At 33.1% G+C, this 13,897-nt stretch overlaps 1 protein-coding gene across 1 annotated transcript in view; it reads right to left on the bottom strand.

The window, feature by feature from the left end:
* Positions 1-13,897, bottom strand: part of INPP4B (inositol polyphosphate-4-phosphatase type II B) — a 758,464-nt gene that overhangs the window by 185,186 nt on the left and 559,381 nt on the right. The window contains 1 exon segment of the mRNA XM_019420351.2: positions 8,532-8,679. Within this exon segment, the coding sequence (XP_019275896.2) occupies positions 8,532-8,679 (148 nt within the window).

Raw genomic sequence — 13,897 nt, 5'->3', positions numbered from 1 at the left:
TAACTTTATTGATATAAAATATTTTATCACTATAAATTTAGTATATGTACAATATTTACAAACACTAATATATAAGACAAAGCGTGTACATTATCCCTAAGAGGTAGTAATAAAACTTGAAAGTTTGTATGTCCCAAACACTATCACATTTTTCCCTACTAAAGTATTTTGGTTCATATTTTTTATATTTTATTTACAAGATTGTTTCTCTGCATCATACATATAATATTTATATTTTATGTAAAACCTAAGAAAGCCTTAAAGTTCATTGATATAAAATATTCTTATCTTTTCTTCTAAACTCCCAATGTACATGCCAGAAAGTTTCTCTTTCCCCACCCATGAGATCAAAAGACAAAAATGAATGACATAAATCAAACTAATTTTTCCCCTGGGGAGTTTTATGGACCATAGGCTTTATGTTCACTGAAATATTTCATTTATTTAAAACTTGTTATACCAAACTAGGTTTTCATATATTTTATAGTGTAGAAATGTACACTTATTTTTTAATATAAAGCCAAACACTATATGGCCATAGAACCTCCCGTCCAAATGGTTGTGTATGCACACCATGATTTATATATTTGTAGCTGTCATGAAGCTTCAGCTCTACAAACACCAGCATTTTATCTAGTAACTAACATATTTCAGTGTAGACTGAGCACAGCAAACCTTTAAAGTAGGACAAAATCCAAAGAAAACACTCAACATAAACAAAATATGTGGCGACACTAGAACAAACTATAAAAATTTTATAGGTGGTAGTTTGGCAAGACCTACATGACTTGTTTGTGTGCAAGCCAAGCTGAAGGACAGTAAAACTTAAAGCATTATAAATACAGGCAAAGATGCACACACACACACACACACACACACTTTCACACTTTCTACATATTTAGAATCTCTGAGTTGTCTTTAACATGTCATTCTTCTTTTCTTTTCCATTATATTTCTTTTCCATAATAAATAAGCCAGTTGCCATTTCCCCCTATCCTTAAGGCATGCTAGATCAAATAACTGGTCTGTTTTTTAACACTAACCCTGTATGTATCATGATTATGAAGTAATTCAGTAAACTTCTCAAAAGCAAAGTGTTACAGTGAGTACTTTGTAAGCAGAACCTCCCCCTTCCCTTCCCAACACATAATTGTAGTATGGGTCTCAAGAGATTAAATATCAAGGCCGTCTCAAGAAAACTCATACTGGAAATCTGAATTTTATAATATTTTCAATCAGATGTGACCCATGAATTTTCAGAAGATAAAACCACAGGCAGAAAAGCCATTAGTAGACTGTTGCACTATCACAGGCAATACATGATGGTGGTTGGGATTAGAGAAGGTGGAGTGAACATGTACAAAAAATGAATAAATGAGTTTTTTATGTTGTACACTTGAAATTAATATAATGTTATATATCAAATATGTCTCAAAAAAGAGAAAAATAACCAAAACAGAAAAAAACAACAGCACATAGTTCATGCAAAAGGCTGTTTCAAAAAAAGAAAGAAGATAATAAGGACAAAACTAGAAATAACTAAGACAACAGGAAGACTAGAATTGATAAGTCCACAAGAATTCTCTTTCAAAAAATCAATAAAAATAAAGTATATTAATCTTTACAATAAGCATACAGAAGTTTTTTATACATGAAAAACTAAAATAGTGTTTTGTATGCATAAAAGAAGATTTTAGCAGGCCATATTCTTGAATATAAAGAGCAAAGATTCCAAATATTCAGTTCTTTTAAAAGTAATTTTGTTGTTGTTACTGTTTAATTTTCTTAATTACTTTGGTGTTGACAATGGAGAAACATGGAAACTAGCAAGTATAATAAGGAGGTAAGAGAAATGGAACATTGAAAAAGTGATATTGAAAATACTAAGTTTTTAGAAATACAGCTAATTTGGCATTGCATTTTATAAATGTAATCTAATAAGTCCCAGATAATTAAAATTTATTTATTTTTAAGTTTTTAATTTAATTATTTTGAGAGAGACAGAGACAGTACAAGTTGGGGAGGGGCAGACAGAGGGGAAGAGAGAGAGAATCCCAAGCAGGTTCTGCGCTGCCAGCACAGGGTCAAATGCAGGGCTCGAAACCCATGGAGCCATGGGTTCACGACGTAAGCCAAAACCAAGAGCTTAACTGACTGAGCCACCCAAGCACCCCACCAGATAATTAAAATTTTAAATGTAAAACAATTAAACAAAAATGTTGAAAGTGTTAATATTGAACTGAACTCAAAATAAAGGGAAGCTTTCGAAGTACTCCAAAAGGCCACGTAGAGCCCATGACATTTATTTCAGTGGTTTCCTGTCAGCCCATGATAGAAACCACTAGGCATCCAAAAGACACTGCAAGGAATCAAGAATCCTTTTGTCACAGTTGCCATGAAAACAGAGTAAGCCCATCCTCATTTACCTACATATTTTCTTGAGGTAGGGAAGGGGGAAAACTTAAATTCTAAATGGTAATTTTCCAAAACAAAACAATAACAAAAACAAAAAACAAAAAAGTCATCCACAATTTTTAGACCAAGTCTGAGGGAGAACTAAATTTTGAATAGACTTCGATGTTTGAATGTAAACTGTTTAAAAGAAATCAAGATATGGTTAGCTGGCAAGTCTATTCTTTGATTGTAAGAGTTTATGTATTTGCTTTCTATTGCTGTGTAGAAAATTACTATTCTAAAACCATCATCCAGAGATAACCATTTTTATTATCTTCATATACATGTAACTAAAGCTCTAGTATGTTTCTAGTCTATTTTTCCTTCTAGTTATTTATATATCAATAAAAATTAAGATGCAATAATTTTCACTATTTACTGTCCTACACTTTTATTTAACATATAGTAGAATCACAGATTTATTCATAATACAACTCAGATGTGCAAGGAAAATTAACCATGATACCAGAGCATGATGGTCATAGGTACCATAATTCTGCTTCCCACAATAAGACTTATGAAAATGAGAGTAGATATAAAAAATAAAGATACAATATCCCTTCTGGGTGGTCGATTTAGAGGAAATTTACTGGGTTTTTTTTGGCCATTTTCTAGAGTGTGCATATATCATTTTTTTATGGAAAAAATCCAATATAATATAATATAATTTTCCCAGGACAGATTTCCAAGGATGCAAATGAAGTGCTTTGTACTGTTTAGAAGTACTAAAAAATAACAGCACTATGCCACCCGCAGTCTTCATCAAAGAAAGTAAGACAGTTCATCTAAGTTGTGAGGTTTAGGAGGGAGGTTGAGGTGAGTAAAGTACTTTCTGGGATCTGAGTAAGACTGGGGTTAAAAGAAGCTGAGAAAAGAACTTCAGAGTAAAGCTCTGTCCAGGCTGGAGATTCCATCCAACCAAGAGAAATGTTAGAAGTTCTTTTTGCAGGACAAGGCCCACTCTCAGATTCTTAATTTATTATATTATGTTATATCATATACATTTTATAATGTAATATAATTATATATTATATCAATTCATAGTACACTATAAATATGTCTTTTTTAATGTTTATTAATTTTTGAGAGAGACAGATCATGAGTAGGGGAGGGGAGAGAGAAAGGGTGACACAGAATCCAAAGTAGACTCCAGCCTCTGAGTTGTCTGCACAGAGCCCAACATGGAGCTCAAACCCACGAACCATGAGATCATGACCTGAGCCAAAGTTGGATGCTCAACTGACTGAGCCACCCAGATGTCCCAAAATAATTCTTAATTAAATTAATTTCTCAGTTGGATGCATATGTCTTCAAGTAAATTTTTTAAGAAAGTTTTGTGAGTGGCATTTTTTGAGCTCCTGCATATTTATGTCACTTCCATTGCCTTCATTCATAAAATATTCATAACCTTGCCCTATACAATAAAGTGGGGCCATAGCCTTTTCCTCCCCAAAATCAGTAGATGCTATTCTATTTGCTTCTGCAGAGAAGTGTAAGGTTAGCCTGATTTTAGCATGTAAACAACAAAAAAAACCCCACGAGAGCTGCATAACTTTTTACTGTTTTCTTTCAAACTTTTGCATGAGTTGTTCCTCCCTAAGAGCACTTCAAATTATTTGATAGTGCACAACCCTGTGCCTTGTATATCTAACATCTTTTCTCCCATCATTCTGAACTTTTTTCACCCTCATTCAGTATTTGAGGAGAACTTATCATATTTGTCTTCCACATTACTGATACAATTTCTCAGTGTCAAATCTGTTTTCTCTGGCTCTCTGGATTTCAGTTGGTTGCTGCATTTTAAAATTTCATTATTCCTTCCATTATCTGTTTCTTTACAGCATTTTCCCTAAAGGATAATAATTCTTTTCTTATGGGTTTCTGATTCTGCTTCATAATAACCATACCTTCTTACACTCTACTGAGATGGCTAGTCAGTTTTCCTATATTTTTCCTTATCTCCCTTTTGTGTCTTCACAAAAGTGTGATTTTTTCCCTCTTATTCTTTATAAAATGTTAAAGATTCATTGTTGAATTTTTAAAAACTAATTATGGGAGATTTACACAGAAAAGTTGGTGGAAAAAGCAGAAGGTATATGAAACAGGTTGGTCTTTACAGTGTCTAGCCAATTTTCAGATCTATCAGGTATTTATATAATTGAGTTCTATAGGATTGAAATTGGATTTTCTTCTCTGAAAAATTCCCAGTGTATACTGATGACAGTTCCTAGTTTTGTTCCTAGCAACACAACTTCATATTTGGATTCACTGTTCCTTTGTGTCCACCAAAACTGCCCCCAGGCCTATCTATGTGTTTGGATTTTTTTTTTTTCTGTAAGTGCAAAGGAAAAAGAGATAGAAAGAGAAGAGAACAGGTAAGTGGACAACACTTTGGTGTGCTAAAAAGTAATAAAACCGGGGCGCCTGGGTGGCGCAGTCGGTTAAGCGTCCGACTTCAGCCAGGTCACGATCTCGCGGTCTGTGAGTTCGAGCCCCGCGTCAGGCTCTGGGCTGATGGCTCGGAGCCTGGAGCCTGTTTCTGATTCTGTGTCTCCCTCTCTCTCTGCCCCTCCCCCGTTCATGCTCTGTCTCTCTCTGTCCCAAAAATAAATAAAAAATGTTGAAAAAAAAAATTAAAAAAAAAAAAAAAAAAAAGTAATAAAACCAATTACAGAGGTTATGCGTACTAAACTTTAATGGCTTAATGGCTGCTTTCTCCTTACTCCCTACCCATTATTTCCCCCTGGGATTTACTGTCTGTGAATGGATAGACAGAGAGATATTAACTGGAGTGAAGAAAAGATAGGGGTTAAAGATAGCACTGTGGAAGATTCACAAGTAGTAGACATGCAGAAGGTCAGCTGATCAACCTTTAAGGGGTCTCTAAACTGATGACAAAAGACAGACTGGAACAATAGTAGGGGTCTTTTCATTTTCTTTCCTACTATGTTGCAGTATTTTTAGATAAACAGCATTAGTGGTCCATCAACTAAGATGCTAAACCTTAAAACATTAGCCTAATAATTAGTCATCATGTTATAAACAGTATATTGTATAATAATAATGTATTATTATTTTTTAAATTTTAATATTGTGGTATGCTAATCAATTTCCATGTTTTGTGAAAGGTCATAATTTTCTATTTTTTGTGTCTTTATAGATTATTTTTTTTAATTTAAAAAAAATTTTTTTTAATGTTTATTTATTTTTGAGACAGAGACAGACAGAGCATGAACAGGGGAGGGTCAGAGAGAGAAGGAGGCACAGAATCTGAAACAGGCTCCAGGCTCTGAGCTGTCAGCACAGAGCCCGACGCGGGGCTCGAACTCACGGAGTATGAGATCATGACCTGAGCTGAAGTCGGCCACTTAAATGACTGAGCCACCCAGGCGCCCCTATTTTTTTAAATTTTAATTCCAGTGTAGTTAACATACAGTGTTCTACTAATTTTAGGCATACAATATAGTACTTCAACAATTCCATACATTACTCAGTGCTCATCACAATAAGTGTACTCTTAATCACCTGACCTTTATCACCCATCACCAATCCCTCCTTTCTGGTAACCATCTGTTGGTTCTCTATATTTAAGAGTTTGTTTTTCAGTTTATCTTTTTGTTTTCTTTGTCCATTTGCTTTGTTTCTTAAACTCCACATATGAGTGAAATCATACGGTATTTGTCTTCTGCTGACTGGTTTATTTCACTTGCATTATATTTTCTAGATCCATCCATGTTGTTGCAAATGACAAGGTTTTATTCTTGTTTATGGCTGAATAATATATATTATATATATATTTATATATATATATATATAAATATATATATATATAAATATATATATATATACACACATGCATATATATATATATATATATATATATATATATATATCACCTACTAATGGGCATTTAGATTGCTTCCATAATTTGGCTATTGTAAATAATACTGCAATAAACATAGGCATGCATGTATTCCTTTGAATTAGTTGTTTTGTATTCTTTGGGTAAGTGCCCACTAATGGGACTATTGGATTATGGGGACCTGAGAAGAAGAAGAGACATTAAAAAAAAAAGGCAGAAAAATTTTGAAGAACTAATAGCTGAAAGCTTCCTGAATTTGGGGAAGGAAACAGAAACCCAGACCCAGGAGGCACAGAGATCCCACAGCAAAATTTACCCAAGGAGGTCCTCACCAAGACACATAGTAATTAAAATGGCAAAAATCAGTGATAAAGAAAGAATTTTAAAAGCATCCAGAATAGTTACATATAAAGGAAACCTCATAAGGCTATCAGGAGATTTTTCAACAGAAACCTTACAGGCCAGAAGGTACTGGCATTATACAGACATTTTAGTGGGAATTTAGGACTGGCTAACTTAGATGGAGTTTTCAGGGGCCATTTTTAGGGCAAGGCCTAACTCAACTTTTTTTAAAATCTGCCACCTCTGGCAACTCCTCTTCTCGGCTGAAATAAAGGTGCTATGACCTCTAACTCATGCTTGTTTATGGAGTCCTTCCTTATTCTATAATCCCTGTGAGGAACAGTTATTCTCTATAAAACTTCCATATGAAATGTGATCTTTACATAACACTAGTGGGAATAATTCTTAGTGTTCAATAATCTAGAATACAACAATGCTGAGGATGAGAATTCTTTTATGACTTTGAAGATCCAAACTCTATAAACTTGTTTATCCTTCCTAGGAATTTGTTGTTTTCATTACATACTCTTAGTACTAGCTATAGATAAGGATGATATTGAATAATTTGGCTTACATTAATTCATTCTTGCCGCTGGCTCTTATAAGTAGTCTGCTTAGTTTCCTGAACATGTTACAGCTTCTCTTGACCCAAGTCAATATCTGTTGTCTGATTTTTGTGGTCTGATTATCTTCACTCTCCTACTCTCAAATATATATCTCCTTGTCCCTCTTTCAGTATTTATTTCCCTGAGTCCAGGTTGTTTCCTCACAACCCAATTTCCTATCTGATTTTCTCTAAAATCTTGGCTCTGTGTTTTTTCTTTTACTTATTCCTCACATAGAAATATAGTATCTGTGTGGTCATTCCTATTCTAAAATATACTGTCAATATTGTCAGCTTTGACCTGCTTTGTCCTTTGTTTGCTCACTGTTTTAGATCAAGATGATATCCTTGGGAACTGTAGAATCTACCAAAAGGGTACCTACTATTAAGTAACTTGGTGTATTAATGTGAACATAGGCCAGAAATCCAAATTTTAGACATTTCATACTTAGGTATGTATTTCAGCAATTACAAGTGTTACAAAAGTATCTGCTAATTTTCTGAAATGTAGGCCCTTAAGAGTGCTTAGTATAATGTAGTATTCAGCATTTTTAAAGTCGCTAGAGGTTTATAAGGCAGAAAAACAAATTGTTTGATCTGTCATGGCTCAGAGATATTCTTATTAACAAACAGTTCCCAGATCTTTCTGTTTTACTATGGCAATAGATTTAATTTTGCCAGATAACAACACTGTCCATTAATATAGCATACTTTATGAATCATCTAAAAGAGTTTTTAGACCAACAAATATCTGAAAGCCTTGTTACAGGTGAGTAGTCCAAAGAGCCAGGAGGCATTTCTTACAGAAACAGTAATCATAAACAGATGAGGTAAAGACAAAAGGATTATTAGCAAGGTCAAAGTTCAGATTACTGGATACACACCAACTATATAATAGAAATAAATAGAAGCAATAAGTGAGAGTCATATATGTAAGTTTAAATTTTCTAGTAGTCATAGTTTAAAAGTTAAAAAAGCAAGTGAAGTTAATATTTTATTTAACCTCCATATGCCCCAAATTTTAGTAATTTCATTATAAAATCGGTCTTTTTATATTTGTTTGTGTGATAAGAATTCAAAATCTCGTGTGTATTTTACACTTAAAGAACATTTTTAATTGGACTAGTAGCATTTCAAATGATTAACAGCCATACAGGGCTAATGGCTGGGCAGTGAAAGTCTAGATTTTTGAGTTATAATCATACTTTGAGAAAAAATGTTTTGTAGAAAAAATAATGTGAAAGACAATCATAAATTATTTTCTCTTACCTACACAAGTCTTCTTTTATGTGAAGAGAAATCAATTCCTTAGGAATATGAAAAGAAAGTATGCTCTCTGACATCTGCTCCCGGATTCGCATCCACTTATTGTCAGATGTAGGAAATCTATATAATTTACACACTGGGTTCTTTAACACTGGGGGGGAAGAAAAAAAATAAAAGGTTAGTAGTTAAATTATAAATACATGCACATTAAATAAAGATCAATTAACATAATTATTAATCATTGTACCACTCTAATTATTTGTTTAATCAAAATTTGTTTTTATCATAATTCATTAGTGCATTTGAATTTCTAAGAATTTTGTTCTTCTGTTTTCTTCAGTAGATTCTGAGATATAAAGTTGTTATTAAATTAAAAAATAATACATCAAATTCCAATTCATAAATGTGGCTATTGTGGTTCTCTAATTTACCACCTATTAATTTCTTTCTCTTCCAAAGATTTTCTTAAAGCATATTTATTTATAAATATACGTAAAATATATGTACTTACACATAATACACACGAAAAATATATTTCTGAATTTTTTCTGATCATTGTTAGTCAACTTTGCTCACTTATACAGTAGATGACAACTGACATGTTATTTCTGAGGTTTCAAATGGCCCTACTACTAAAAATGGTTTATTTCTTAAATGCCAGAAAGGTTCCTTGGATTAAGCTCTAGTACAATTCAAATATTACGTATACTTTAGTGCCAATGAGTCAATAAAATACTTTCCTAACATTACATATTGTGAGAAACAAGAAAAGGAGGCTCTGAAAAAACTGTATTTGTGGATGGAAAGTAATTAGGGAAGAAATACAAGATTATGCCATTCAGGATTTTAATAGATTAAGGGGAAAAATGGAGGGCCAGAGATTAAGGTAAGACTTGATACTTTTTTCATGAGGCCAGTATATCTACCACACTCCCAAGCCATTTATTTCAGGTCAGAAATTGATTTTCACTGCTGTTTAGCAATGAATGCCTTTGTTTCACTTATACACCAAAGTTTAATGGGCAATATATTATCAAGTCAATCATCAGTCAAATATTTATGGTTATTTGGCTCCAGTTTATTAATAAAACTGATTAAAAACAAAATTTGATATTGAAATGGAGCACAGGTTACATGGGCCAAGACTACTCAATATATAAGGTAAAATTCCTTTCAAAATTTAGGGCTCCCTAAGACTGTATCTCATTCACTACTTGGGTAAATATATAATAGCTTTTTGAACATTAAAATGAGGATCTATTCATCCATTCCTCTGCAATCATCCATTCTCAGAGGCATAGTCTATACATTATCATTGTCAGAATTGATGATATGTCAAAAACCTTGATTTCAAAGATCCCATTCTTCAACAACTAGATTCAAATCTTCCAGTATACCTGCCTACCCACTACTAAGAATTAGTCAAAGTGGTCACTTTTCAAAAACACCAATAGAAGCCAGAATATAGTAGAATATTTCCAATATGTTGAGAGAAAATATTTAAAATCTAGAGTTGTATGCCCAGTTAAAAAAAAATTAAAATAAAATCTAGAGTTATATGCCTGAAGAGATGATATTTTTAACATAAACATTATCTATAAGTTTTATCAATTAGATTATGTCACAGATCCATATATCAAACTAATTTTATTTATTTTCTTTCTTATTGAAGTATAAGTGAAGTATAAGTATATTTTCTTTCTTATTGAAGTATAATTCTTTCTTATTGAAGTATAATGAATATAACATTATATTAGTTTCAGGTGTACAATGTAATGATTCAATATTTATATACTGTACTGCAGAATGATCACCACAATAAGTCTAGTTGACATCACCATCATAGCTATAATTTTTTTCTTGTGATGAGAACTTTTAAGGTGTACTCTTTTAATAACTTTAAACTACAGTATTATTAACTATAGTCACCATGTTGTATATTATATCCCTAAGACTTACTTATTTTATAACTGGAAAAGTGTATCTTTTGACTCCTTTCATCCATTTCACCACAGCCACCCCTACCTCTGGCAACCACCAATCTGTTCTCTGTATCCATTAGCTTGTTTTTTGTTTGTTTGTTTGTTTGTTTGTTTGTTTTTTACTAGATTACACATACAAAAGAGGTCATATGATATTTATCTTTCTCGGTCTGACTTATCTCACTTAGTGTAATTCCCTCAAGTTCCATTCATGATGTCACAAATGACAAGATTTCATTCTTTTTTATGGCTGAGTAATATTCCATTATATATATAGATATATATTGATGGATCAATTAATCAATTGATAGATCAATATCACATTTTCTTTATCTATTCATCTGCTAGTGGACACTTAAATTATTTCCATGTCTTCGCTATTATAAACAATGCTGCTATGAACATGTTGGTGCAGATACCTTCTCAAGTTAATGTTTTAATTTCCTTTGGGTATATTCCCAGAAGCAAAATTACTGGATAGTATGGTAATTCTATTTTTAATTTTTTTAGGAACCTCAATACTGTTTTCCACATCACCTACACCCATTTACAATCCTACTAGCAGAGAACAAGGGTTCCCTTTTCTCTACACATTCTTTCCAACACTTGTTATTTCTTTTGATAATAGCCATTCTAATAGGTGTGAGGTAATACTTCTTTATGATTTTGATTTGCATTTCCCTGGTGATCAGTAATATTGAACATCTTTTCATGTACCTGTTAGCCATCTTTATGTCTTTTTTGGGAAAGTGTTTATTCATATTCTGTGCCCATTTTTTAATCAGATTTTTTTTTGCTATTGAATTTTATGATTTCTTTATATATTTTGTAGATTGGGCCTCATCAGATATATTTTCTTTCATCTGAAATGTAAGTGAGCCTATAAAAGAAACGATGATATTCCATCTTCTTTTTCTTCTTTTTTCAAGTTTTCATTTAAATTCTAGTTAGTTAAGATATATGGTCAAATTTGTTTCAGGTGTAGAATTTAGTTTTCATCACATATAATTCTCAGTGCTCATCGCAAGGGCCCTCCTTAATATCCATCACCCATTTAGTCCATTCCCACTCACCTCCCTCCATCAGCCCTTTGTTAAGAGTCTCTTTTTTTTAAATTAATTTTTTTAATGTTTATTTATTTTTGAGAGAAAGAGAGATAAAGCATGAGTGGTGGAGGGGCATAGAGAGAAAGAGGGAGCCACAGAATCCGAAACAGGCTCCAGGCTCCGAACTGTCAGCACAGAGTCCGATGCGGGGCTGGAACCCACAAACCGTGAGATCATGACCTGAGCCGAAGTTGGACGCTTAACTGACTGAGCCACCCAGGCGCCCCTGTAGTTAAGAGTCTCTTATAGTTTGCTTCCCTCTCTTTTTTTTCCCCTTCCCCCTATGTCATTAATTTTTAAAGTGACAATGTTTCAAAGATGTAAAAATTTTACTACAACCTCAATTCCATCTCTAGAGTTTGAGAAGAAAAGGAAGTATGTATTGAATTCAACGTAGTATCAGTAAGGTTAAACCATTTATGGGATCTCATGAATTCTAATATAGCTAACATGATCAGAAATATATATGCATTCTTTCATAGTAAGACAAAAACTCAATCTCTGAAATGTCCAAAATTTTCCTTAGTAACCTAAGTAAATATTCAATTACTTAGTTTGTGTATACTCAGTTTATGTGCTTCTTTTAAACCTCTGTTTTGTTTTGTTTTCGAGATTATACAGAATTTTTGTATTTCCCAAACTCTGGTTAAGAATCCTTCATTTTTCTTGTCTTTTATAAACAGTAAAGAATAGTTATTTTTTGGAGAATTTGAATTAAGATACAAAACATAAAATGCTTCATATCCTCAGTTATCCCAAAAGTAGCCTTTCCACTTTTGATTTTATTGTTTTTATTTTAATGCTCTTCAGTGTGTTTAAGTATCAACCTTCACTGAAATGGCTTAAGCAGAAGTCAAGGGCAGTTTGATTAATGAGTTCTAGAACTCTCCTCTGACCATCTGGTACATATCAAACAAGGACTCTGTGGGAATGCTACTGTTTTTAAAGAAAACGCTTGGGACAAATTTAAAACAAAAATTCAGGCAACTTGATCAATCTCAATTATATCTCCCAACTAACTTTCATGTTACAGGTTCTGATCTTTTAAAATTCATAGATCTGCAAACATTAGTACTAAATCAGGATCTCAATGTAGCTATGGTGGGGTCCACCTTACAACCCAGTTTCATTCAGCAGCATTTCTTATTAAACACCTACTATGTATAAAGCAAGAACATATACTCGGTATCTTAAAATATCATAAAATGGAGTATGACTTAAAAAATGAAAAAATAAATATGGCCTAACATTTTACTGCTATGCAAATGTATTGCACTGGTTACAAGAAAGACCAGATAGGATGTTCTTAACTCAAAATTCTTACTGTGTTGTTAATGGGGAGATTTTGTCATCTTCATATAAAAGAAAGGCATATTGTATTCATGCACCAAATACTGAACAATGGATCATAAATTATGAATGCTTGTGTAACCTTGTTTTAATGTTTCCTCCTTATAGAAGACATTCAATTCCAACAATTCTGCATACTCATTCCAGCTGTGTGAATGAGTCCATCACTTTCAGCTCTGGCTCATCATTGATGCCAAGTTTTTCTTTATGTAGGAGATGCATTTCTGACCATACAATAGGCCTGTCAACTCAGAACACTATCTAACATCTATTATAAATTCTTTAAAGAGACCCCTGTGTGTGTATGCTCTTCATTTTTTTTCACTGCTTTTGCCAAAACAATTGCTAAAAATATCATGTGACTGATTCTGCCAAGAGAAAAGTAGCAGAGATATTTTGGACTACATCATGGTCTTGAGATGACTTAAGAATAAAGTTCTAAGTTGGTACAGATGTTGTTACATTTCTTTGAAGTCCACTGTCTATGGTGAGCACAGGAACAGAAAGTAGATGGCAGATCCCCCCCCACTCCCCACACACACCAAATTGCAGTACAACTCGAATTTCTATATTGTTTTCTCTCAGACACCATAGCAGCGCTTCTTTAACAAGGTATCTTGCTATGAAATTGTGAAAGCCAAGCTGTCCCAATTCTGAATTATCAAAGTAAAGACGCCAAAGAAATGTTCAACAGAGCCAACACATAGACGACACATTAAAAACAAAACAACATGGCTGTTCAAGAGAACTGGGGTAGAAAGGATAAACCAGAAAGATACCATAGGAATTTGTTTTTTTTCCTGTTTCTGTGTTAGGGGTGTCAGTGGATAGACAAGAAACTTTGCAAATTTAGATTTAGGGACAAGGGAGTTATCAAAAAGCCAAACACTTACTTCCTCTGGTTGTCTTTAATATATTTCTCAAGTGGAAG

Source organism: Panthera pardus, unplaced genomic scaffold, assembly GCF_024362965.1.
Source record: "Panthera pardus isolate Hobbes unplaced genomic scaffold, ASM2436296v1 HiC_scaffold_13, whole genome shotgun sequence".
Classification (NCBI taxonomy): Eukaryota; Metazoa; Chordata; class Mammalia; order Carnivora; family Felidae; genus Panthera; species Panthera pardus.
The sequence above is the reverse complement of the archived record's forward strand: the minus strand, read 5'-3'. Positions and strand labels throughout refer to the sequence as shown.